At 42.4% G+C, this 27,004-nt stretch overlaps 1 protein-coding gene and 1 pseudogene across 1 annotated transcript; one reads left to right on the top strand and one right to left on the bottom strand.

The window, feature by feature from the left end:
• Window positions 1-2,432: 2,432 nt before the first annotated feature.
• On the bottom strand, window positions 2,433-26,947 carry LONRF2 (LON peptidase N-terminal domain and ring finger 2). The gene is given in 14 exon segments (XM_043467951.1): window positions 2,433-4,291; window positions 8,228-8,377; window positions 10,352-10,514; window positions 11,114-11,272; window positions 12,461-12,579; window positions 13,418-13,553; window positions 14,093-14,186; window positions 16,867-17,068; window positions 17,982-18,074; window positions 18,077-18,142; window positions 18,802-18,924; window positions 22,559-22,677; window positions 25,877-25,961; window positions 26,788-26,947. Coding segments are annotated over 13 exon segments (1,650 nt in total). The 5' UTR covers window positions 25,908-25,961; window positions 26,788-26,947; the 3' UTR covers window positions 2,433-4,096.
• LOC122441417 lies at window positions 15,135-15,581 on the top strand (annotated as a pseudogene).
• Window positions 26,948-27,004: the final 57 nt, after the last annotated feature.

Here is a 27,004-nt window from a genome sequence, read left to right as displayed (position 1 = left end):
CCATCCATGGGGTCGCAAAGAGTTGGACACAACTGAGTGACTAACACTTTCCTTGGGAATTAGGTGTTGATGAACCACAGAATCAGAACAGGGCCTTTCAAGAGCGATGGTGTTCTAAACACAGAGCTTCTTCCTGCAAGCTGCCACTGCTACCCACGTTAAAATGGGAGAAGGGAAACCTCCCTATCTGACTCCATAGACATAGCTGCGTAAAATGAAACCCGTGCTTTACACAAAAAGAAACCACCCTCATTTATTTTCCTCCTAATGAGCTATGTTCATTCTTCTTCATATTTTTTAGATTTCTCTATTATTTGAAAGACAGCATCTAAATTTTAAACAGCAATTTAAGTGGTGGGAGAAAATACAAAGAAAGACAGGAAGGAGAAGAAACAGATGAATATTTTTTAAAAAGCAGGTCATAGATCTGAATGACTTTGTGTAATACAGCTAGGTCAGGCAACAGAGTATTTTCATTGTATCAATGGCCAACTTTCAAATAATTTTATGACAAAATGGTAATATCATGATTTACAGCAATTTCACCATCTATAAATTTGAGTTCTTTGATAACTGAAAAGCCTTGTCCTAAGACTTGACATATGTTAAAGGTTGAGTTACAACTTACTAAATGTTTTCTTGGCATTTTCTTGGTTGGGTGAGAGAAGCAGTTTAAGCAAAGACATCTCTTTGATTATAAGGATGGGATCCCTATATATAAAATGGGATCACCCTTCAAAATTTGGCATGTGAACTGGTTAGAACCTATGGCGGTTGCATGGATAAACCTTGAAACTTTAAAAATTTTTTAAATTTGGAACTTTAAAAAAATATTCTTTCAATTCAGATGACAGGGATACATAGGGAACAAGATACCCACCCTCCAGCCCAGCAAAATCACCTGGATTTTCAGAATACTGTCTATCAGGGTATCAGTTGCATTTCAAAGACAGGCAGGGATGGAATTATGAGTCAAGTCACTCAGGAGAGTGACTGGAAAAATACCTAACAGAGTGTACTGTGCTTCCAGTGTCAAATTTAAGGAAGAAAAGTTACTCCTCCACACTTTTATCACTCTAAGTAGATTTTGTTTTTATTCTGATGTAACTAGAGCATTAGGACCAGAAAGTTTTCAGTGAAGTTAAACTGGGATGCTCTGACTTTGAACAAGGGATTATGTTATTTTTTGAGATATCCTTAGACATGACATCTCTATCGTAGTAAAAAAGAGGAAGGCAGGAACAGGGAGGCGTGTGGACTGCTCTGTTTTAACTAGACTTGTAGCAAACCAGAGTTGGGATTCCTTGAAGTTTGTAAAAGGAAGCTTTCTTCCTAATATGACTTGGGATATTGTTTCTTTCATTCGGCTTCATGATAAATAATGTAATCCAAGTGCTCAGGAAGCATCCACCTCCTTCTGTTTTGAATGATGTGGAGGTGTGAGGCTAGACAGCATGAAGCGACTAAAGTCCCTTCCCTTTGGTGTCAAAAAACAAAAACAATTAAAAAAAACAACTTTTGACTTAGAAAATGGACTTATGTTTGCCAGGGGAGTGGATAGTTAGGGATGGACATGTACACACTGCTATATTTAAAATGGATGACCAACAAAGACCTATTGTATAGTACAGGGAATTCTGCTCAATGTTATATACCAGCCTGGATGGGAGTGGGGTTTGGGGGAGAACGGATACATGTATACGCATGGCTGAGTCCCTTCAATTTTCACCTGAAACTATCACAACATTGTTAATCTGCTACACCCCAATACAAAACAAAAAGTTCAAAGTTAAAAATAAAGGAAAAAATTTCTGCTGCTCTAGTCTGCATCATCACTGCTGACTAGGCTTTTATATGAGAACACTCAGAAGGACAATACGTCTCAGAATGGGGCAGACAGAATCAGGAAGAGGTAACAATGATTCTGGTTAAAGAACTGCGTAAGCTACAACATTTCAAAAGTGACGTTGAGAAAGCAATAGCATCCAACTGTTAGGAGGAAACTCTTATACTCTGAGCACAGAAACTTAACTTCAGGACATCTCCTGGAGAAAGCAGGATCACACTATGGAACAGCAATGATATGGCTTTAAGGTAGAAAAGATTTTCCAGAAGAGAAAGACCACAGTCAAGGTATACCCATGACGATCAAGAACCACTTCTAACAGAGGTTTCTGGTATACCACAGTTTTGCTTTCTTTTAGGTCATCAGCTTAGGCTATAATGTCTACAAATGGTGACGTCTACTGTCAATGCAGGGGCTTTCCAGGTGGTGCTAGTGGTAAAGAATTGACCTGCCAATGCAAGAGATGCCTGGGTCAGCAAGATTCCCTGGAGGAGGAAATGGCAATGCACTCCAGTATTCTTGCCTAGAAAATTCCATGGACAGAGGAGCCTGGTGGGCTACATACAGTCCATGGCATTGCAAAGAGTCAGACATGACTGAGAGATTGAGCACACACGTTGTCAATGCATGAATTAGTAACATATTTTAGAAATCACTTGGCCAAATTGCCTTGAAACCATGTTTAAGATGAGATTTGAGATACACAGTATGTGAGGCACTGGAAACAGTGACGGGAAAATACCTTCAAATTTTCTCTTTGTGATTAAGTTAAGATTAGTATTTGCTCACTCCATAATGAAACTGAGTTTCAGCCACTGAAACCTCCCACAACTAAAAACAAATATGACTATGAAGTCTTTCTAATAAAAATGCTTGATGGATTGTGAACCCACTACCACTGGTCATTATTAACTACATTTTCTAAAATTCAAACATCACATACCTTGAATGAATAATAAAGCAAAACTCAAAGCTGTGATTAACTCTCTAGTCTGGTTTTCATCATCTCTTCATTAAAAACATCCACCTCACAGACCAAGAAGCCACCTAAACATACCAGCTTTCAGGCCAGTGAGGATGAGTCAGCACATCAGGTTCAAATGGTTATTACAACTATCATCAATATGCACTAGGGGGTTGGAATTTATACACTGTATTTAACTAGTCTGATCATAGTAAAACTTAAACAAAAAAAAAAAGAATTTTTAGGCTGGGTTTGGAAAAAAAAAAACTTGCTAAATATTTACATCCCATACCCACCTCCCTCTCTTTGTATATTGTCCTGGTATGCTTTCCTGGGATAAATAGATACTGAATTCATAGCAGCTTTTTAATGTCTATCAGTGGATGGACAGTGAGCTCAAATTGACTGATGGGTCTAACATCTAATGCTGATCTGAGTAGAAACATGACATTTTCTAAATGCTTCACACCCACTGAATTAATAAGACATTGTGTTTCCAAGGGGTTCTCTGCACTATTTTGGTTGTATTCTTAACATCCCAATATGGGTAGAGTTTTAGCTCCCTTTATTCATCCTGTATTGTGTGGGTGTGCATACACACAAATACATATCCTCAAATCAACTACACTGTTTTCAGGCTTTCTATATTGAAGGTACACCTTCTTATATTTTGATATTCATTTATTTAAAATATGCAATTTACCACATTTGAACTACTGCAGGACACAAAAACACAGCTCTATTTGCTTCTATGCTACTTCTTGGATAAGGACTAACTTCACCCCCCACACTGAACAACGGTTTGACTCCTCCATTTCACAGTGACAGACAAAGCCTAATAAGCATATTTCCAGCTAGCCCGGACTCTGAGAAATATGCTTCCAGATAACAGGGCAGTGTCCTCCTTCCTATCCACCCACCCAAGTGAGCTGTAACCATCTGGAGGAGCAAGACACTTCACTGGGAAGGCAATCTTCTTTCTGGCAAAACCTAAACCACTCGTCAATCATCTTTAGTGTACTGAGCACTGGAGCATCTGTTCCAGAGAGATTTGTTTAGGTTGGTTTCCAACCATGGGATCCATTCAGATTTCAGGCTCACCTTATACGGAGTCAGATTCCACCTAGCACAGACTTAACTTCTGAGTAGAAGACAACATCGGCCAAGTGTTCCATTCTGGAACCCTATCAACAAGCATGTTACAAAGCATGATGGATGGATGTTAACTTGTCCGTGCCTGGCACGCCTCATAAAAACTCAAGTCCTTCCAGAAACCTTGACAGAAATCAACTGTTTCTCTCCCTGCTATTAACGAGCTCTTGCCAGCTATTCATCTCACGCGTGATGATGACTAATATTCGCCTAATGGCAAGCAGGCGCTCCTTCAGCGAGATCATGCCCAGTATGGCCAGTTGAGCCTTCTGCTCCAACGGCAACACCGCCAGCATCCACCAGGACCACGTGGGACCACTAGGGTTATTCTGCAAAAGAAAGGAAGACAAAATTAGCACCTCAAGTACAAGCCTATTCTCAATGTGGTCTTCTGTCTCATCAACATGAGCAAGAATTAAATCTGCCTTCTCTCTGAGGTCTACTGCCCCATTCATGCAGCCCTAACGCCCAAAGCTTACTTTTTAAAAAGCTTTTTATCATTTATTTATTTATTTTTGGCCGGGCTGGGTCTTGCTGGTGTGTGGGCTTTCCTCTAGTTGCAGAGACTGGGGACTACTCTCTGGTTGCAGTGCGCGGGCTTCTCACTGCTGTGGCTTCTCTTGTGGAGCACGGGCTGTAGGGTGCACAGGCTTCAGCAGTCAAAGTTTCCAGGCTTTACAGCACAGGCTCAATAGTTGGGGCGCACAGGCTTAGCTGCTCTGTGGCGTGTGGGGTCTTCCTGGATCGGGGATTGAACCCGTGTCTCCGGCACTGGCAGGCAGAGTCTCTACCGCAGAGCTACCAGCAAAGCCCCGACGAAGCTCACTTGTATGTTACACACTTAAATGTTACACACTTAATTCACAAAAGGAAGAACCTGCCAAGAGACGCATCTTCCACAGGAAAACGCTTCATGAATTTGTTGTTCTTATTCTCTTGAAACTCTAGTTCATGATTCCCCTGGTGGTTCAGTGACTAAGACTCCATGCTCCCAATACAGGCGACCTGGGTTCAATCCCGGGTCAGGGCACTGGATCCCACATGCCACAACTAGTAAGACCAAGCACAGCCAAATTAATAATAATAAAGCTCTAGTTCAAAGTCTATGGCCCATTAGAAGAAGCGATCATAATTTTTAATCTCTACTTTCCAATGTTCTGTTATTGTTTTCTAAACATGCTCTACAAAGCAAAATGTTTATAAAGAAACAGTGTAGGTACAAATTTGACTGTTATAAATCTTATAATAAAGTCAATGAGACAAATATACATATATATGAAATAGCTATATATATATGAGTTACTGTTAAATATATATATATATATGTGTGTGTGGTATCATGGTTTAGTTGCTAAGTCGTGTCTGACTCTTGTGACCTCGTGGACTGTAGCCCACCAGACTCCTCTGTTCATGGACTTTTCCAGATAAGAATACTGGAATGGTTAGCCATTTCCTTCTCAGGGGATCTTCCTGACCCAGGGATCAAACCCAGGTCTCCTGCATTGCAGGCATATTCTTTTACCAACTGAGCCACCAGGGAAGCCCATTTAATGAGTTACTATTAAACATATATATGAATTATTATGCCACCTGATAGCCTTTATTTCATAACCAAACAGGCACTTCTGGATTGAGCTCTGAGTAAAAGGTAACTACAGAGTTGTTTTCAATATTCCCAGAACTGAAACCAAGATACCCAGGTCTCTCTGCTTCTCCTCCATCCCCACTCCAGAAGCAAGCAGAATCCAAACTGGGAACCAGGGAGGGTGGCTCTGGGCTCACCTTAGCTCAGGGTGAGAGACGAAGAATGGCACCAAGGTCAAGGTGGGCAGCCCAGGTCACCGTGCAGAAGGCACCCACCTCCCCTCCAAGGGAAGACGGCACAGCTGTTGGACAAAACACCATACTCTCTTCCCGCCTCACTTTACAGAGTAGGGAGAAACTGAGTAGCAGGCTTAATGGGAAAGCCTCAGCATAAAGGGGCTTCTCTGCTCGCTCAGACGGTGAAGAATCCGCCTGCAATGGAAGAGACCCAGGTTCGATCCCTGGGTAGGGAAGATTCCCCTGGAGAAGTGAATGGTTACCCACCTCAGTATTCTTGCCTAGAGAATCCCATGGACAGAGGAGCCTGGCGGGCTACAGTCCATGGGGATGCAAGGAGTTGGACACAACTGAGTGACTAACACTTTCACTTTCAGCATAAAAATACCTCCCACATAGGACCTAAAATCCTCCGCTGTGGGAAGACAGGCGGTCTCCCAAAGGTGTTCACCTTTTGGTTCCCGAAGCCCGTGACTATGCAGCTTACACGGCGGCAGGGACCCTGCAGATGTGAGTGAGTCAGGGACCTGGAGAGGTGCAGAGGTGATGCTGAATTGTTCCTGGCGGGTTCAACCTCATCACAAAGTCCTTCCAGCAGAGAGCTGCTCTGGGCTGTGGTCAGAGGGGGGTGTGAATTATGGAAGAAGGGTCAGAGGTCAACACTGCTGGCCTGGAGGAAGGAAGGGGCCAAGCCCAGAGAAGGGGAGGAAACGGACTACCCTTCAGAGCCTCCAGCAAGGAATCAAGTCTTGCCGTCACTTTGATCGTAGCCTGGAGAGACCTGTGAGCGATTTCTAAGCCCAAACTGTACAATAATAAATTTCTTTTGTTTTTAATCCAGGACAATCATGCAGTGTGTTACAATTAGAGAAAAATTTGGGTTAATAAGCAAAAACACCTAGAAAAAAAGGATAATTCATACTGTCATCAAGCTAGCCTAACCACCTTGCTTTCCGAATCTGAGCTACAAAACAGAGAAGGCGCACAGATTATAATAGAGCAGAGGGTGAGGAATGCCTGAGGGTGATTTTTGACCAAAAGCATTTTCCTGGGTTTGGCAAAGACAGAACTCACATGACAGTAAAAGATACAAGCCACCAAGAAACACGAAAAGAAAGGAAAATTGATGGAAACAATACCAAAGACACTTCATCTGACCCTAAACCTGCTGAGACCTGGCCCTGTCCCCTCCCCTGTCTCCAGGACAGGTGAGTGGGCCCAGCCGGGGGAGCTGCAGGCTCTCAGTCAGAAGCCCGCACCATACCCTCCTGGCTCTGTCATCCAAATGCGGGGGAGACGAGCTATTTGCACTTAGCAATGCTTCACAGACCTGAAGCCTGTTCATCACTGAAACACAACGGAATGTTACTCATCCATAAGAGGTACAAAACTGGGTCATTTGGAGTGATGCGGCTGAACCTAGAGTCTGTCATACAAAGCAAAGTCAGTCAGAAAGAGAAAAACAAATACCATATATTAACACATGTACATGAAATCTAGAAAGATGGTACTGATGGACCTATTTGCGGGGCAGGGATAGAGGAGCAGGGGTAGAGAACAGAATTGTGGACACAGAGGGGGAAGGAGAGGGAGGGACAAACTGAGACAGTAGCATTGAAATATATCCACTACTGTGTGCAAAAATAGGTAGCTAGTGGGAATGTGCTATATAACACAGGCGCTCAGCTCCATGATCTGTGATGACCTAGAGGGGTGGGAAGCCGGGGGAGAGGAAGGAGACGTATGTATACACGTGGCCGACTCACTTTGTTGAACAGCAGAGACTAGCGTAACATTATAAAGCAACTATACTCCAATACAAACAAAATCCTATGATAAACCATAACGGAAAAGAACACTAATAAAAGAATGTATACATAGGTATAGCTGAATCACTTTGCTGTATAACAGAAATTAACGACACTGTGAACCAACTATACATCAATAAAAATAAATAAGAAAAAAAAGGAAAAAAACAGCATCACTGAAGCATGCCTGGGAGCAGAGAGAAAGCCCGTGAAGATGGGACAGAGGACTAGGAAAGCTTCTAAATTAATGACAGAGAATTTTCTCATTTATTCAACGCCCGTTCATTAGGGGTAAGGCAGGATTAGGTACAAAATGTGGAGTCTGTCCTGCTGATGGACGGCAGTTACCAAACCAGCTGATGTTGGTGAGAGAAGTACAAAAGAGGACAGCCAGCCAGAGTAAACTGATTTCTGACAGAAAACACATTACCTCCACGTAGCATTTATCACTTTTGCTCCACAAGGCACATGCTGCTCTATCAGGTGCTTCTCTGGGCTGCTGATACGTGATGTGGTTCACAAACGGCCGGGACGGAGCAGGCGGCAGGGCAGGGCTGCCACGCTCCGCGGTGCTGTGACGTCCCAGCACACGGCAGCAGGAAACGTCAGCACCATGAGAGAAGCCGTGCGGCAGGCCCGAGGCTCAGGTTCTCTGTCCGGCATTAACCCAAAGTGGCTTCAAGTCTGCTCTTCCATGGGAGCTTGCAGTGAGGCGAGCCGGGACGCAGGCTGCTGATACACTGGGTCGGGCAGCATGCCGAGCTCCTCGTACCCTGGGCCTTTCACCTGGTCAAGGAACAGAGACAGCCTTTTCAGCGATTCACTAGCACACTTACGTGTCCATCACACAGTGACCAAGGCCACGTCTGCTGAGCACATTCCCTGCATTGAGCACTTCAGTATTCATTAGAATTTCATAAATGGACAGGTGGCGCTGTTGGTGAAGAATCTGCCTGCCAATCTAGGAGATGTGGGTTCCATCCCTGGGTTGGCAAGATCCCCTGGAGAAGGAAATGGCAACCCACTCCAGTGTTCTTGCCTGGGAAATCCCATGGACAGAGGGGCCTGGCGGGCTACAGTTCGTGGGGTGCAAAGATGGGACAGGACTGAGCGCACACTCGGGTACACAAGCTCCATGTAGAAGCCTGCACTCTTACACAGTGGGGCTGAGTCTACCCCATGTCCAACAGCAACACCCAGATGTTCCTCTTAGTATCTTGATATAAAGATGTATCTGATATTACCAGGAATCATTTTTAATGGCTACATGCAATCCTCTATTTGAAATATACCATAATTTATTCAACCATTCACATAAGATGTATTTTATTAATAAGATAACACAAATAATATTAAGTAATTATGCAAAGCGGTTTTTTTCATATGTGCATGAGAAGGGGCTGTCATTGCCTCAGGATACATTCCCAGAAGCAGAATTATCAAGTCAAAGAGTTATTATTTAGTTGCTTAGTCGTGTCTGACTCTTTGTGACCCATGGATTATAGCCCACCAGGCTCCTCTGTCTATGGGATTTTCCAGGCAAGAATACTGGAGTGGGTTTGCCATTTCCTTCTCCAGGGGATCTTTCCAATCCAGGGATGGAACCCTTGTCTTCTGCACTGGTAGGCGGATTCTTTACCACTGAGCCACCAGGGTAGTCCAAGTCAAAGAGTTACAGCAGTTTAACACCTGTATTCCATGCCCCCAAACTATATTTCAAAAGACACGCTATAGCAACAGTGCACGCATGATCTGAGCCTGATGCCAGGAGAGATCCTATGGCTTTAGAAGGACACACCCTGCTGCCTGGGCCCCTCTCACTGCCCAGCAAGGCTCCATCCTACGTAGGAACACTGAGCAGAAACAGCTCCAGGCAGGGGCCAGGGGCCCAGGTTCTTCTGGCTTCCTCCCTCCCTCTCATGTGGGAATGCTAGCCAGTTGCTCAGTCACGTTAGGGTACAACTTCCTCATCTGTAAAATGGGAATAAACCACTAAGGTCCTTCCTGACTGCAAGACTACAGCATTTACTAAAATTGAGGTAGACTCTGGAACTAGATTATAACTTACAACCATTCTTTATTTGATTAAAAAGCAAAGATATCATTTTGCCAACAAAGATCTGTATAGTCAAAGCTATGGTTTTTCCAGCAGTCATGTACAGATGTGAGAGTTGAACCATAAAGAAGGCTGAGCGCCAAAGAATTGATGCTTTTGAACTGTGGAGTTGGAGAAGACTCTTGAGAGTCCCCTGCACAGCAAGATCAAACCAGTCAATCCTAAAGGAAAGCAACCTTGAATACTGTTTGGAAGGACTAATGCTAAAGCTTAAGTTCCTATACTTTGGCCACCTGATGTGAAGAGCCAACTCATTGAAAGAGACCCTGATGCTGGGAAAGATTGAAGGCAGGAGGAGAAGGGGACAACAGAGGATGAGATGGTTGGATGGCATCACTGACTCAATGGACATGAACTTGGACGACTTCCAAGAGATAGTGAGGAACAGGGAAGCCTGGCATGCTGCAGTCCATGGGTTTGCAAAGAGTCGGCCACAACTTAGCGACTAAACAACAACAAAAACAGAAGAGGAACCCAAGAGCCACCACACTCAGTCATCATCTTCAAACCAGCTCCCTGTGCCCCAGACCTTGCCGTTCACCTGGCTGCATTCTGCCCTCTGGCCCGTGAGGCCCGGTGCCCACAGGTGAGCAGAAAGAGCGGCTGGAGAGGAGACGGAGCTGGCACTGCAGGTGACTACTCACCCTTCCATCTTCCAAGTATTCAATGTCCGCTGTGTTGTAGCCGTCTCTGTGACGGTGGATCAAAACCCGGAAGTGGCTGATCCCCGCGACGTCAACGACGGAGTTGCCGTCGGGGAATGTCCTGACGTCCTTGACTTCCAGCATGCAGCCGTACTCCGAGATCCTGGCGGGACAGGTGGGAGAGACAGCCGAGAATCAGCAGGTGTGATGTTCAAGGCAAAGGCGTGGGAGACAAGACCAGAATGAAAGGTGGAGTCACAACACAGATGTCCCCAGGCTTATACTTCATTTTGTAACAGGAGCCACTAGAGATTACCAACATCATCTTAAGTTGTTCTCCAAGAAAAATGAAAAATGATGCATTTAATTATAAGCCCCCTCCTCTTTTTAATCTTTTGGCTGCACCACCCAGCATGTTCACAATTACATAGTGTTAGTCACTCAGTCCTGTCCAACTCTTTGTGACCCCATGGATTGGACCACCAGGCTCCTCTGTCCATGGGATTTTCCAGGCAAGAACACTGGGGTGAGCAGCTGTTCCCTTCTCAAGGGGAATCTTGCCAACCCAGGGATCAAAACCAGATCTCCACATTGCAGGCAGATTATTTATGATTTGAGCCACCAGGGAAGCCCCGCCACACAGCATGTGGGATCCTATTTCCCCAACCAGGAATCAAACCCCTATCCCCTGCATTGGAAGCGTGGAGTCTCAACCACTGGGAAGTCCCCAGAACCTTTTCTTTGAATACTGATAATTCTTACTCCACGTGCTCAGCAGATAAACACATGCCAAACCGTTTGGTGCCCATTTCCATGCATCTTCGTATCATAAGCCAATAGCAGGGCTCTAAGACGTGGAGCGGGCAGGGCACGGTGGGGAAGGCCATGGCGCATGCAAAGATGGGCACATCTCTGGTCAGACTGCGGGGTAAGAGGAATGTTAACTAGGTGTGGGAGCTGTCAGACACGGAAGGGCGTGACAACTGAGGTTCTCTTAATGACAAAACCCTCAGGCTTGCCTAAGCCTTAGGCGGGAGAAGAAAGTCAACAGTCACAGCATGAGAAAGTTCTCAGCAAGCCCTCTTATTTAATCTGATGAGAGAACATGCTTAAGATCACTATGCACACATTCTCATGACCTTGAGGGCACAGTGCTAAGTGACGTAAGTCAGAGAAAGACAGAAACTGTATGATCTCATTTATATATGGCATCTAAAAACAAACAAAACCAAGTTCATAGATACAGAGGACAGTCAGGGTTACCAGTAGTGGGCGTGTGTGTCTGTGTGTGTGTCTGTGTGTGTGTCTGTGTGTGTATCTGTGTGTGCAATCCGTGAAGGGGGTCAAAAAGCACAAAGTTCCAGTTATAAAATAAACAAGTGCTGGAGATGCAATGCACAGCATGGCAACCATAGTTTAATACTCCTGTATTGCATATTTAAAAGTTGCTAAGAGAATAAGCCTTAAAAAGCTCTTATCACAATAAAAATATTGTAACTTTGTCTGAAGAAAGATGTTAACTTAGATTTACTATGGTGATCATTTCACCATAGACACAAATATCGACTCACTCTGTTGTACACTTGAAACTAGTATAGTGTTAAACGTCGGTTACATCACAAGAAAAATAAGAAAAAATTCTGATGAAAGCAAAAATGACAGATGTCAAAAGTAATGAATTCTACTAATAAATAAAAAAGACTAGAAGAATGGTAAGATCTCAATACTCACAGGTCAATACAACACAAAACTTTAATCACTTTAAAAGAAAAAAAAACAACTGTCAAGCCTATTTTGAGGGGAAAAAAGCCTGTTTTCAAACACCTTCTGTTTTTAATGAACTGTGCCTTTTCAGTTCTGAAAAATTCAGTATTGCTTATTTAGACATAAAAAGCAGCTATATCATTTTGTCAAAACACACTTTTGGAATATTTCTTACAATCTTCTTCAATTAAATTCCATAAACTCTTTGCAATTAATTTTTTTTTCTTTTTTGAGGCCAATTTCTCTGCCAAAGAGGGGGGAAAAAAACTGAGATAGAGCTGTGAGGTTAGCCAGGATTTTCTTCTTTAACCTCCACTCAGCACGAAGTACCTAGAATACAAGGACTGACTTACCGTCATTTCTTCATCACAGATTCTCTTTCTGTCAGACAGCTCATCTGAGAAATACTGAAATATTAATTCTTCAGCCAGAGCAGTTCTATTAAAATTTCTGCTTGCCAACAACTGTGACAAAACAAAGTTAAATAATACTGCCTGGTATTTAATTCCTTTTTTTCTTTTTACGATTTTTCTTTATTTACTTTTGACGTGAACCATTTTTAAAGTCTTTATTGAATTTGTAAAAATATTGTTTCTGTTTTATGTTTTGGTTTTTTGTCTGCAAGTCATGTCAGATCTTAGCTCCCTAACCAGGGATGGAGCCCACACACTCCGGAAGGGAAGATTAAGTCCTAACCACTGCACCAGGAAAGGAAGTCCCTATGGTAATCAATGCTTAAGGAAAAAGAGCTCTCTTTCGTAGGGAGCTGGGGTCTCAGAAGACAAAAGGGACTGAGGTGAGAGAGATGGAAGGTCGGCCCTGTGAGGGAGGGGCGGGCTGTTCCTCCCCCAGGAAAGCATCTCAGCAGACAGGGTTTGCCTGGAGGAAGGAAGAGGCAGTTACCAGCTTGCTGGCGTCTACACTCTCCATGGAGAATCAGGTCAGGGAAGGGAGAGGGAGTGAGTAGCAGGTGGTGGAAGACAAGAGAAATATCAAAGAATCGCCTTGGAGGGTGAAAAGCTGAAGCTACCGGAGAAGAACAGCAAAAATGACTAATGGTATTTCAAGTCTCAGATTTAAGATTATGAATTTCAACTGAAATTTAATCTTCCCTACTTTGTGGGTTGACTCTAGCTTTGCTCTCTACTTATACCGACACACACAAAAGCAAAAAGAGCTGACTGTCAGGACTGAGAATGGGAGCTAAAGGACCAAGGAATTAAAAGCTGCATGTGAAGGGAAAGGAGGTGGAGGCCAAATTTAAAAAGTGCCCGGATTAGTCACTTCCAGAGAAACACCTACTGAAAGTTTTCCTTTTTTTTTTTCTGAAAGTTTTTCTTTGCACACGGGACAATGTGGGGCGTGGTCCAGGCAGCGTTAGAGGCATTTCAGGCAAATCGTGTGTCCACAAGGCGTAGTCACAGGTTCAAAGAGCAACCTGCAGAAACATCTGGGTTTTCAGCAAGACACATCCACAGTAGACTTTCAAAAGAATCTGTTTATACCCACTTTCCGTATTTATCTTCCTTATCGGGTTTTTATAAAATAAAGCAATTGTTATTGAGGTGTATGTAATTTCTCTGACAATTAGGAGACACAGAAGTAAAGAGCAGACTTTTGGACTCAGTGGGAGAAGGAATGGGTGGGATGATTTGAGAGAACAGCATTGAAACATATGCATGATCGATGTAAAACATGACCAGTGGAAGTTCGATGCATGAAGCTGGGCACCCAAAGCTGGTGCTCTGTGACAACCTGGAGGAATGAGGTGGGAGGGAGTTGGGAGGGGATTTCAGGATGCAGGGGACACAGGTATACTTATGGCCAACTCATACAGATGGATGGCAAAAACCATCGCAATATTGTAATTATCCTCAAATTAAAACAAATAATTTTTTTAAAAGCCCATTACGTTTAGGACACAAAATTCAGAGAGGCTGGATTTTTCACAGTGGTGTAGATGCTGTGTCACCACACCTCATGCAAAGGGCACACCCGAAGTCAGCCACCTCTGTGGGGAGCTCTTCACTTTCTCCTGTGTTAGAGTTCACATTTCTTTGGGGTAAGGAGTCTGCCTCTGAAAACATTTAAATGCTATAATTAACACTTGTACATCTGGGTAAGAGAAAGCAGTAAAGTGTATTTCCTCTGGCTAAAGGGTTTTACAGGCTTCTCTGGTGGCCCTGATGGTAAAGAATATGCCCACAGTGTGGGAGATTCAGGTTCAATCCTTGGGTCAGGAAGATCCCCTAAAGAAGGGAAGAGCTACCCACTACAGTATCCTTGCCTGGAGAATTCCATGGACAGAGGAGCCTGGTGGGCTACAGTCCACTGGGTCACAAAGAGTTGGACATGAATGAAGCGACTGAGCATGCACGCAGGGACACATTTAAATGAGTTTTAAATGTCCTTGACAGTTCCAGGACCCCCAGGGACGCCAAGATCCCTGATGCTGGGTGGAGTCCCTTACAGAAAACGGTGCGGTGTTTGCCTATAACCTAAGCACACCGGCCCCCCACACACGGCACAGCCTAGAGGCATCTCGGGGTCAGTTCCAGTCCACTGCAATAAAGTGAACACCGCAATAAACTGAGTCGTTCAAATCGTTTTTGGTTTCTCAGTGCAGATAAAACTTACATTTGGACTTCCCTAGTGGCTCTGGGTTAAAGAATCTACCTGTCAATGCAGGAGGCCTGAGTTCGATCACTGACCTGGGAAGATCCCACATGCCACGGAAAAACTAAGCCTGCGCACCACGACGACTGAGCCTGTGCTCTAGAGCCCGGGAGCCGCGGCTAACGAGCCCGGAGCCGCGACTGCCGAGCCCGGGAGCTGCACCTACTGAAGCCCGAGCACCTAGAGCCCTGCTCTGCCACAAGAGCAGCCGCCGCAGTGAGGAGTCTGAGCACTGCGACTAGAGTAGCCCTCACCCTCCACACTAGAGGGAGCTCGCGAGCAGCAGCAAGGACCCGGCACAGACAAAAATAAATAAAGTTTAAAAAAACACCTTAGGTCCCGCCGGCTGCCCGCCTTGCGCTGCAATCATGGTGGACGTGATGGAGTCGCCCAAGGCGCGCATCAACGCCTGCATGCTAGCTCAGTTCATCGACCAGCCGGTCTGCTTCGTAGGGAGGCTGGAGAAGATTCATCCCACTGGGAAAATGTTTTTACTCTTTCAGATGGTGAGGGAAAAAATGGAACTATTGAGTTGATGGAGCCTCTTGATGAAGACATCTCTGGAATCGTGGAAGTAATTGGAAGAGTGACAGCCAAGGCAACCATTATGTGTGCATCTTATGTCCAGTTTAGAGAAGATAATCATCCTTTTGATCTTGGGCTTTACAATGAGGCTGTGAAGATTACCCATGAGTTCCCTCAGTTTTTTCCTTTGGGAGTTGTGCAGTATGGTTGAACTATTTTGATGATTGCTAGTGAGCTACACTGAGGACTATTAAAGGAGGCCCCTGATATTGGAAGGAGCAGTTCCTGAGATTTTTAATATTTGATTTGTTCTCTTCTTAATTTCATTTACCTAACTTTATTAGATATTCCAGTGTGCCATTTTTGACAGAACTGGCTTATTGACAGTTCTCATCTAAGTTCTCATAAAGAACAATTTCTCTGGCATATGGTCAGATTTAAAATGCAAGGAAGAAAAAAACGGTTGGTGTTTTTTGCTTTATTAATAAAAGCTTATGTGCTGTTGGTCATATCGTTCTTCTTTCAGTCACCTGTTCAAGCACAAACTTGGAATTTAATAGCTGCCAAGTCAGGGCTTAAGATTTCCCAAATGAACCCCTGGGCCAACTGTGTTAAGAATGTACTGCTACCTCATGAAGTATACCATGTTAACCACTTCCTTGACACTGCGAAAAAATGATATTAAAAGAGCAAACAGAATTAAAAAAAAACCTTATGTTTACACTCTACTGTGGTCCACTAAGTGTGCAGTAGCATTATGCCTAAAAAACAATGCACATATGTTAATCAAAAATAGTGTTAGTCGCTCAGTCGTGTCTGACTCTTTGTGACCCCATGGACTATATAGCCCGCCAGGCTCCTCTGTCCATGGAATTCTCCAGGCAAGAGTACTGGAGTGAGTAACCATTCCCTTCTCCAGGGCATCTTCTGAACCCAGGGATGGAACCTTGGTCTCCCGCATTACAGGCAGATTCTTTACCATCTGAGCCACCAGGGAAGCCCTAATTAAAAATAATGTATTGTAAATGGGCTAACCATTTCCTGACAATACAGGTTTGCCACAAACTTTGAATCTGTTAATAATAATAATAATAATCTGCAAAGCACAATAAATGAGGCATGCCTATACCTTAAATCATCTCCAGATTACTAATAATACTTATAGCAATATATGTAAATGTTATGTAAATAGTTGCTACACAGGGTAAAAGCAAGTTTTGCTTTTTGGCACTTTCTGAAATTTTTTTCCCAAATATTTTTGACCCATGGTCAGTTGAATCCACATGTACTGAAGCCTGACTGTATATAGCCATTATTTAGCTATAAGCCATGAATAAAAGTTAAAGTTATACCTAAATTTCTCTGCTTTTTTTGGCTATGAAGTCTTTATAGAAGTAACCACTGAAACTGGCCTATAGTCTGAAAGGTGATATATTCATTTCATTATTCATCTTAAACTCCTATATAAAAAAATTTTTTAAGTATATTAAGCATCAGCCAACAGGCTATCACTCTACAGTCACATACTCCATGACAACCAGCCTACTGACCTTTCTTGGGAATTTTCCCAGCGGCGTTCACATCGTGTGCATCCTCTGAGTCACTCGGAAACTGTCTCTTTAAACCAGTGCTGGGCTCCGTTGGAAGGATGTCGTCTAACACCTCCTGATCCTCTTCACAGTGTAAGCCCAGTATGAAATGTAAAACTGAGGAACTGTTATTTCTAAACACATCAGGTTTCTCAGATGGATTCTGATAAAGTAGGAACAAAGAATCCTGAATACTAAAGACATCATAGCGTAAGAAAAAAAGTTCAGGCAATAGCCTTTCTTGGGAACCTTTGGAAAAAAAGAAGGCTTACACTCTTCTTTCATAATGGGTTTCATCTATTAATTGTTGAGATGAACTGTACAGTTTTCATGGTAAAATATAAGGATAATTTCTTCTTGAGGGAGCAACTGAACACCTGTATTCATATATCCAAATTATCCCTGTGCTTTCTTTTCTCTAAGACAAAATAATTTCAAGTCTCCTGAGGTTTGGGGTGTTTTGGAATGTTCTAGAAGTTTCTTTCAATCTTCAGTGATTTTTTAAAAAAATATTTTATTTATTTACTTGGCTGCACCAGTCTTAGTTGCATGTGGAATCTCTAGTTGCAGCATGTGACACCTAGTTCCCTGACCAGGGATCAAACCCAGGCTCTCTGCATTGCAGGCACAGAGTCTTAGCCACTGGACTACTAGGGAAGCCCCATCAATCTTCAGTGATTTTCAGTACTTCCACCAACAACCTTTGAAAGTTTTAACTCTCAAGAGGAGAAGCCAGTACTGGTCTTGAGAAGTACTAGCTAACGGAACAGCAACATCTGAATAACTTGTAAATGTTCAAAACTACATTGAGCTTAATGGAGATAATTACGACAGTGACGTCCCTGGTGGTTCAGTAGTTAAAGAAGCCACCTCTCAATGCGGGTGACGTGAGTCCACCCCTGGTCAGGACACTAAGACCCCACATTCCCTGGAGCAGCAAAGCCCAAGAGCCACAGCTGGGGAATCCGTGTGCTGCAACAAGAGATCCTGCATGCTGCAACTGAGACCTTACGCAGCTAAATTTAAAAAAGAAAAAAAAAAGAGAGAGAATATTGACAAATACGTGCACTTCCCACCTTAGACCTTCCTGCACTGCCACCGTCCTCCACAGGACCCTGGCTGGTCACACAGCTCTGACAGTGAGCCTTTAATCTCGTGTTCAACAGTATGTTTGGGTGGAAGATGTTAAATTCTGAGGCATATTTTCTGAAGCTGGGAAAAACACCTCACACAGTACCTACAAAACTGCCAAGAGGAAAAAAGCATTTTTTAAAACACTTTTGAAAAATACATAACAAACCTAAAAGATTCACAGAAAATGTAAAAACAAGAACTCATGGTCACTGGAAATGCTTAGGCTGTGTAACTACCATACAAGCTTTTTTAACAGGGTAGGTCCTTACACCAAGTGACTTGATGACCTCTAATAAGATTAGGCTAAAGATCTGCATAAAAGAGCAGGTATTTCTGCATCTTGTTGGAGAAGCTTTGCTGAAAATTTCAAGTCAACCTATGTAGCTGAATTGATATATTTTGCATATATCACAATGTCTTTTATGTGGCTCCTGCACAAACTATAACATTTGAATTACAAACCCCAGGATAAATCACCTTGCATCCCCAGGGTCACACATTAACCTTGTCTCACTGATACCTGTCATTAATGCAGCAGAGGTGAGATATATGTGCTCCTGACTCATGAGACGTGCTGCATTATTCATAAATGAAGGTTATCAAATGCGTGAACTCATCATTATCACTGTGCATTTTAAATCACACTGTCATGAATATTCAGAGCTACATTCCTCGCTTATTTTACACAAAGGAGCTACTCAGCCTGAACACAAAGGCAGAAGGTAAGACTCAAAGAAGCAAGTCATTGAAGGGGAATCACACCTTCTGGGCTTCTTTCTTCACTGAGTTACATTCAGGATTTAGAGCAAGGCAATAGAGAAACTCCTTCAACGTCTCCTTACTTCTTCCCAGGCCAGAGAGAGCCTGGGCTTTCACATGATGCCCCTGGATGCATCCAAAGACAAACATTTGAAAAAAACAGTGTGATGATACACTTGCGTACAAACAGCCCTGAAAAAAATCACTGGAACTGTTTTATTTTCATATCAAATAGAATAAACACAAGCCCACGGAGGATGGCTTCAGATCAACCACGTTATAAAGCAGGCAAACCTGAATGTCCCACAAGTATGATCCACGATCAGAACACCAGAGTCCACACTTGGAGTCTGATCCCAAAGCAGGTGCAAGAGAGAATTGGATGTCTGGCCCTTTAACTCACTCAGTAATCAGAGGTCACTACCATGTTCCTGTCTTCAAGGTGCATACGGTCTTGTGGGAACAGACACACACGATAGAAGTAACTATCACAAAGTGTTAACATACAAAGTACCACAACAGAAATGAACAGAACACAACATGGATCAGTATTTCCCAACAGCATTTTGTTTTTGCTTTATGGATGCAATATTTTCTCAAATCACTATATATTGTGATTTGTTTGTTTGACTAGTTCACGTGTTATATTTCCATTGGAGTCAGTTGTTTCCTGCCGGGAGCCATTATGGGAGATCCCACCCATGATGAGGTCATGAAGAAAATACCGGACAGGCAAAGCCGTCCGGGATATAAGGGACCCTCCAGGTTGGCCTCGGCCTCTACCCCACTCTGTATCCTCCCCCCTTTCCTGCTGTTGTTCTTGTTTGCCCTGCTGCGGATTCTTGTGTTGCCTGCCGAGAGCTCTCCTGTTCCTCTTTCACTGAATAAAGACCAACTTAAAACTCTAATTAATAAATCTCCTGGACACTGGTACCCTGTGAAGGGGCCAGGGATGAAGGAAATGCTTCAGTTCAAACCCTTTTGCTGGCATTCTGGCTTGTTTGATAAATATGTGCTTCCATTGCAAAAAATGCTCATGATTGTTCTAAACATCCTAAGCACAATACGCTAACAAAAGAAACTATTAAGCATAGGTCCCTCCACGGGGTAAGAAAGGCTCCACAAATAAAATAGCCACAAATGTGCCTAATAAAAAATACTTTAGATAGAGATTAGCTGGTGACTTCTTGCAGGTAGTTAACTTTTAGACTAAGAGCCTGTTTTGTGCTATATCTGCTGTTTTTGCAATCCTTTGCATTTCTGTTCTGTAAAAATGTAATCCTATCTAGTTCCCATGAAGATGACACCTAATAGAAAGAAAATAGATTTACCACAAAAAAGACAGGGTCGGCTACTGAGGTTGCTTAAAGTTATACCAGGTGCAAGCCATAAATTGTCAACAGGCCTGAAAGCCAAAAGATATTATACATAGAGATTAACCATTAAAAAAGGCCCTAATAGGCACAGAGCCCTTTGGGGGGTGAGGAAGCCCTATTAGAGAATACAAAACATATTGTTTTAAACATGGTTATTGGATCAACGTTTGATTGATGTTAATGTGCTGAGGTTGTACAGTGGAAACTATTGTTAATATAGCTGGAGATCTAGTAAAATAAGAGTTTAGCCCTAGTGTAAAAACAATAAGATAATTGTTAATTTTAACCAGGAGTGCTAAACAGGGGCTGCCTCACCAGAGCCACAGAGTCTTTGTGTGTTAAACTTTTTAGATAAATTTAGCTGAGAACTTCTGCAAATAGACTGACTTTTATGTTAACAGGATTGTATTTCTATTATGTTGCAACTTGCTGTACCATGAGACTGCCACTTTTCTGTTTTCTGCTAACCTCAAGGCCAGAAGATAATGTACAAAAAATCTATGGAAAAGACTCTCATAAACAAAAATATACAGAGCACACCTGGTTTCGTGGAGGACAAGCTGATGTAATGTTAAACTAAGTCTGTGTGCTTATCTCCCCCTTAGAAATGTACCAGCTTAGGGTATAAAGGGTACGGTGAAAAATAAAGCAACTGCCAGACTCTGCTGCACACTCCCGTCTGGTCTCTTTCTCTTTCTTTCTTTCTCTCTCTCTCTCATTCGCCGACGCCGTTCATCCTGAGGGTTCCCCTGGATCCTGCTGGGGCTGGACCCTGGCAGTTTCCATCATTTAATCTTTCTCTTCTTGCGCTGTTGAGTTTTTTTTTTGTTGGTCCTCAGTTCTTCGCTCATATTTAAGAAAGATGAACTACTTTCAGCAGGTTTCCTCTGACACTGAATCAGTTAGATTCTAAGATGACTGGATGGATGGATGACTGAGTGGATGGATGGATACTGGATATATGGATGGATGGATGACTGGATGAATGGATGACTGGATAGATGGATGGATGGATGACTGAATGGATGGATGGATGGATGGATGACTTGGTGGATGACAATATAGATGGGTGGATGGATGACTGGATGGATGGATAACTGGGCAGATGGATGACTGGGTAGATGAATGACTGGGTGGATGACAATATAGATGGGTGGATGGATGACTGGATAGATGGATGGATGGATGAATGTCTGACTGGATGGATGGATGGACAGACGGATGGATGGATGAATGAATGACCAGATGAATGGATGGATGGATGAATGGATGGATGGATGAATGGATGGGTGGATGACTGGATAGATGGGTGGATGAATGGATGACTGGATAGATGGATGGATGGATGGATGGATGGATGGATGGATGACTGGGTGGATGACTGGATAGATGGACAGTTGGATGAATGGATGACTAGATAGATGGATGGATGACTGGATGGATGAATGGATGGATGAATGATTGGATGACTGGATGGATGGATGATTGGATGACTGGATGGATGGATGACTAAATGGATGGAAGACTGGATGGATGGATGGATGGTTGGATAGATGAATAGATGACTGAATGGATGGATGACTGGATAGATAAAATAAAGGAAAAAGGGAGAACAGGCTACATATTGTCTATTAGCCTGGGTTAATGTTTCTTCAGTGTTTCTAAAACAAATGTAATTAGAAAGTAATACGGCGGGAGGAAAAATATCTTAATTATTAAATAGAGAATGCTATAGGTGTTTATCTCATCACAAGTTCTTTAAAACTTTAAAATCTCTTAAGGGGTTTAAAATTCAAAGATTCATGAAAAAAGCTACACCTTTTATTCTTTGGCTTACAAATCTTCTCAAGGACAATTTAAGCTATCATTGTTAGGTCAGCCAACCTTAATTTGTATCACAGAGAAAGAGATATCGGAACTTCCCAGCTAAGACACAGAGATTAAAATTATTCCAGAATACATACAAAGCTCACCCTTTTACTAACATTGCCTATATTCACCGTGTATGTTAGGGCTCTACTGCTGGTCATGATTATTACATGATCTTCCTATTTAAACCGTCATCTTAAACATTTAACTCACAAATTTATACAGTTCTCTTATTTTGTTTACATGTTTATTCAGTGCATAAGGCATATTATTCAGTTAATCATCTACTAAGAGTAATCTAAACTAGTGTTTCTTATCTAGATCCAGTTGGAAACTTGGTCTTTTCAACTGCGCTGGATTATTATGAACTGGATTGCAACATTTAGACTACCTATAAACTGAGAGAAATGTATACTGTCTATAGCTGCCTGATCACAATAGTCTTATTTAATAATTTATTAAGAACATTCCATAAATTTACATTTATTATCTCCAAAGCCGACCCATACAAATACCTTAGGCAAGAGAGGTTCATTCTGACAAACTTCACCAGCATCCTGCAGAGCCTGCTCACAGTTCTTCATGGATAAACACAACTCTGCTTGCAGCAGCAATAATGAATTATCACCAGGAGCTGAAAGACATTAGGGATGGAAATAAACAAACATGACTGCATTTTAAAAAATTATCTTTAAGCGATTAAAAAGATTAAATTAGAAAACGAACATAAAGGTAAGCCTACTTTGTTGGTGGGAATGTAAACAGCCACTGTGGAGAAGGGTATGGAGATTCTTTAACAAATCAGGAAGAAAACTACCATGAAAGTGAAAGTGGAAGTCACTCAGTCATGTCCAACTCTGTGTGACTCCTTGTGATTGTTTTTTTGTCACTTTCAAGATTTCCTTTTGTGTGAGTATTTATATGAATGTTTATATGATTGTGTGAAAGTCATTCAGTCGTGTCCGACTCTTAGCGACCCCATGGACTGTATAGTCCATGGAATTCTCCAGGCCAGAATCCTGGAGTGGGTAGCCTTTCCCTTCTCCAGAGGATCTTCCCAACCCAGGGATAGAAGCTAGGTCTCCTGCATTGCAGGTGGATTCTTTACCAACTGAGCTATCACAGACAATTAGGAAACTACAGTTCATAAAGACATGTGTAGAACCCTGGTGGTCCAGGGGCTGAGACTCCAAGCTCCCAATACAGGGGGCCCGGGTTCCATCCCTGGCCTGGGAACCAGATCACAAGCCACAACTTTAAAAAAAAAAAAAAAAAGAGATCCCACATGCTGCAAGGAAGATCGAAGATCCCACATGCTACAACTAAGACCCAGCACAAATAAATTTTTTAAAAAAGACACATGTATCCCAATGTTCTCCGCAGCACTATTCACAATAGCCAGGACATGGAAGCAATCTAAATGTTCACTGACAGATGAATGGATAAAGAAGTTGTGGCACATATATACAATGGAATATTACTCAGCCATAAAAAGGAATGAATTTGACTCAGTTGTAATGAGACGGATAAACCTAGAGCCTGTTATACAGAGTAAAGAAAGTCAGAAAGAGAAAAACAAATATATTAATGCATATATATGGAATCTAGAAAAATAGTACTGATGAACCTATTTACAGAGAAGAAATGGAGACACAGATGTAGAGAATGGACTTGTGGACACAGTAGCGAAAAGAGAGGCTAGGAGAAATTGAGAAAAAAGCATTGACATATATACAATATCATATGAAAAACAAATAACCAGCAGGAAACTGCTGTGTAACACAGGAGCCCAGCCTGACACTCCGTGATGACCTAGAGGAGGGATGGAGGCAGGAGGCGCAAGACAGAGGGAACATTTTTATAATTATGACTGGTTTGCACCGATGTATTGCAGAAACCATCACAACGTTGTAAAGCAACTGTCCTCCAATTTAAAAAAAGGTAAAATAAATAACTTCCTCTCAAATCATATGTAGAGTTTCGTAGTTTGGTAAGTATATTTTACATGGCTTCTCTCAGGCAATCAGAAAAGAGAATGAGTGATATCTCAAAATGCATCAAGAAAACAGACTGCTACACACACACTAGCTACAACATAATTTCCACTGAGTAAACGCTGAGCCATCTTAATGTTATAACTAGGCATATAAAAATAAAAGATTCAGAGTAATTTTAAGTACACAAGGAAACTTGCACTTAAAAACAGAATAGTAAAACATAATTTGTTTTTCTATACAACTGAGTGGGTGCAGATTCATGACCATAATTGTTCTCATAATATGTTCTCTTAAGTGGGAAAAGAAGGGAAAAAAATCTTTTCCCTAGATTCTTCAAACAGAAGAGATCTTGAGAATTACTCATATGCTACCAAGGACCTAAGTCCAGCTACACAGAAGCCAAGAGACTAGTGGCAGTGTATGGGATTGCAGAGAAGGCAGGGTACCATGGAAATATGACAAAGTCAGAGCTCATGAAAGCAGAACCATTACAGCTATATCTTACGCTGCTGGACATAATTCACTCTACCCATACTCATGGTAGGATCTCTGAAACAGGGCTGAAGTGTGCCTTTTAGTTGATTGATAAATATTCGGGGCACCTAAGATGTGTTCTCATCTCTCCACTTCACACATGTTTTCAGCTTGCTCAAAATCCTTGAGCTTGACCTTTTCCTCAAAGTAAGTACTTGGTGCTTTCCAAACCCTACTCTATACCTTCTTAGTTTACACAGTTAACTGGGAAAACATGCATAAAAGAACTCATGCAAAAAGATAACTGTATCAAGACATGGTGAGCAGGCATTGCTCATAAATGTGTTATTGCTACAAGTGTATAATATAGAGAAGGGCATGACAGGGGCAAAAGGGGGCAAAGGGGAAAGGGACAGCAGGAATGGAAAGTCAAACAAGAAAAAGCTGAATTTTTAAAAAGACATTGACTAGCTACAACAGAGATCAGCAACTTTTTTTTCTGTAAAAGGCCAGGTATTAAATACTTTACACTTTGCAGGACAAGAGGTTAACTCGAGGATACACAGGTATTTATATAACAAGGCAGAAAACAAATTTTTATAACTTATTTGTTAATAAAATTCAAAATATTTTTGTAATATAGGTCCATGGGGTCACAAAGAGTCAGACATGACTTGAGCACACACATACACAATTAGAAAAACGCAATTCTCTTCCAGAAGGTAAAATTTTCTCAATTCAGGTTCAGAGTTAGGGTCCCCTGTCATAAAAATCAACTGAAAATGTTCACCACCTGATCTATAGTGAAATTTTACATATTCATCTTTGAAAATGCTTACAGGTACTATGCAATACTGATGTCAGTCCACAAACATGATTTTACTTAAAATTTTTTTTTTGACGTGGACCATCTTTAAAGCCTTCATTGAATTTGTTACAATACTGCTTCTATTTTATGTGTTGTTTTTTGGCCACCAAAAAACTACATGGGTAGTTCCCCCACCAGGTATTGAACCCAAGGCCCCGGAATTGGAAATGTGGAGTGTTAACCATTGGACCACCAGGGAAGTCCCAAACATGTAGATTTTAGTTGAGTATTTCAATGCCTGGAAGGTGTTCACAGAATTCTATTATATTTGTCTCATGATATTAGCCTCTGTAGTCAGTCTATACTGAACATAATTGCAGATTAATCCTTTCCAATCCAATACCAGGTTAAAGTGCCTCAAGGGCACAGTTAAATGCATTCTGAAACACAGAAATCTTTAGAGACTTTTGGAAATACAAAACAAACCAAAAAGAGAGAGAGAGAGAAAGAAAATGCTGCTGGAAATATATTCTGAGCTTGGGAAATATACCTACTGAAAATCTCCGTGAAAATGGAAATTTCCATCTTGTTCCCACTTTGCTACAAGTTGATTCTCTGGAATGCTCTAAATAATCACACCTGATTAAAAAAAATAGCGGACTCTTGTATTCTAGTATTTGTACTGTTTCCTTTGACCTGGCAACAACAGCGGTGATAGTGAACATTTTTCTCTTATTCTTGAATTAAAAAAAAAAGTGTCCAATGTTTTAACATGAAGTATGTTTGCTAAAATCTTCTGAGAGAGAATATTTATCAAATTAGGTTAAGCTGCCTCTTATTCCTAGTTTCTTATAAGGGCATTATAACATGCGGGTATGTTACATGTAGTATGTCTCTCCCCTGGTATTACAGTGCATCACACTGATGCTAATGTTGAATTACCCTTACATTTCAGAGATAAGTCTCCCCTCTTGACCTTAACTCTTACTACATAGCTGGATTCAAAATACTAAGAAATTTAATTAAAGTTTGGGCATCTATGTACCTATGTAATGTGATGGTGATGGTGTAGTCGCTAAGTCCTGTCTAACCCTGCGACCCCAGGGACTGTAGCCCGCCACACTCCTCCTTCCATGGGGTTTTCCAGGCAAAAATACCGGAGTGGGCTGCCATTTCCTCCTCCAGGGGGTATATAACCACCTGAAAAGCTAATTACACCGTAACAACACCTAACGGCCTTGGAGAGAGGAGGGAGGTCAGAGCCTGACTGCAGTGTAAGAGCATCCTTCCTGGATTCACCAGCTGAATCCCCAAAGCAGACCCGGCCCCACCACACGGCTCTCTTCTGCGCCCTGCCCCTGAGCGTGAGCCATCTGCATTTCCCTGCACGACCACCGAAAACCCTTCACTATACCTCCACCCCTTCACTCCTAAGACAGGGTGAAAAAAGCAGTCTTGGCCTCACAAGACGGTTCAGCAATGCCGCGGAGGTCCTGGAAAAGACCGCCCGCGGGTGCACCTGGCCTCTGCTCTTCACCACCTCCAGAAAGCAAGTTCTCCCGGCACCGGCCTGCGGCTCAACAGGTGCGCGGGCAAGCGGCCCTGCGCCCGCGCCCACTTAGCCAGGTCCAGGGCTTGGTGACACCCGGCCAGCGCGGCTTCGGGCTGCCGCTGGCGCTGCA

The sequence above is a fragment of the Cervus canadensis genome, chromosome 5 (assembly GCF_019320065.1).
Source record: "Cervus canadensis isolate Bull #8, Minnesota chromosome 5, ASM1932006v1, whole genome shotgun sequence".
NCBI lineage: Eukaryota > Metazoa > Chordata > Mammalia > Artiodactyla > Cervidae > Cervus > Cervus canadensis.
The sequence above is the reverse complement of the archived record's forward strand: the minus strand, read 5'-3'. Positions and strand labels throughout refer to the sequence as shown.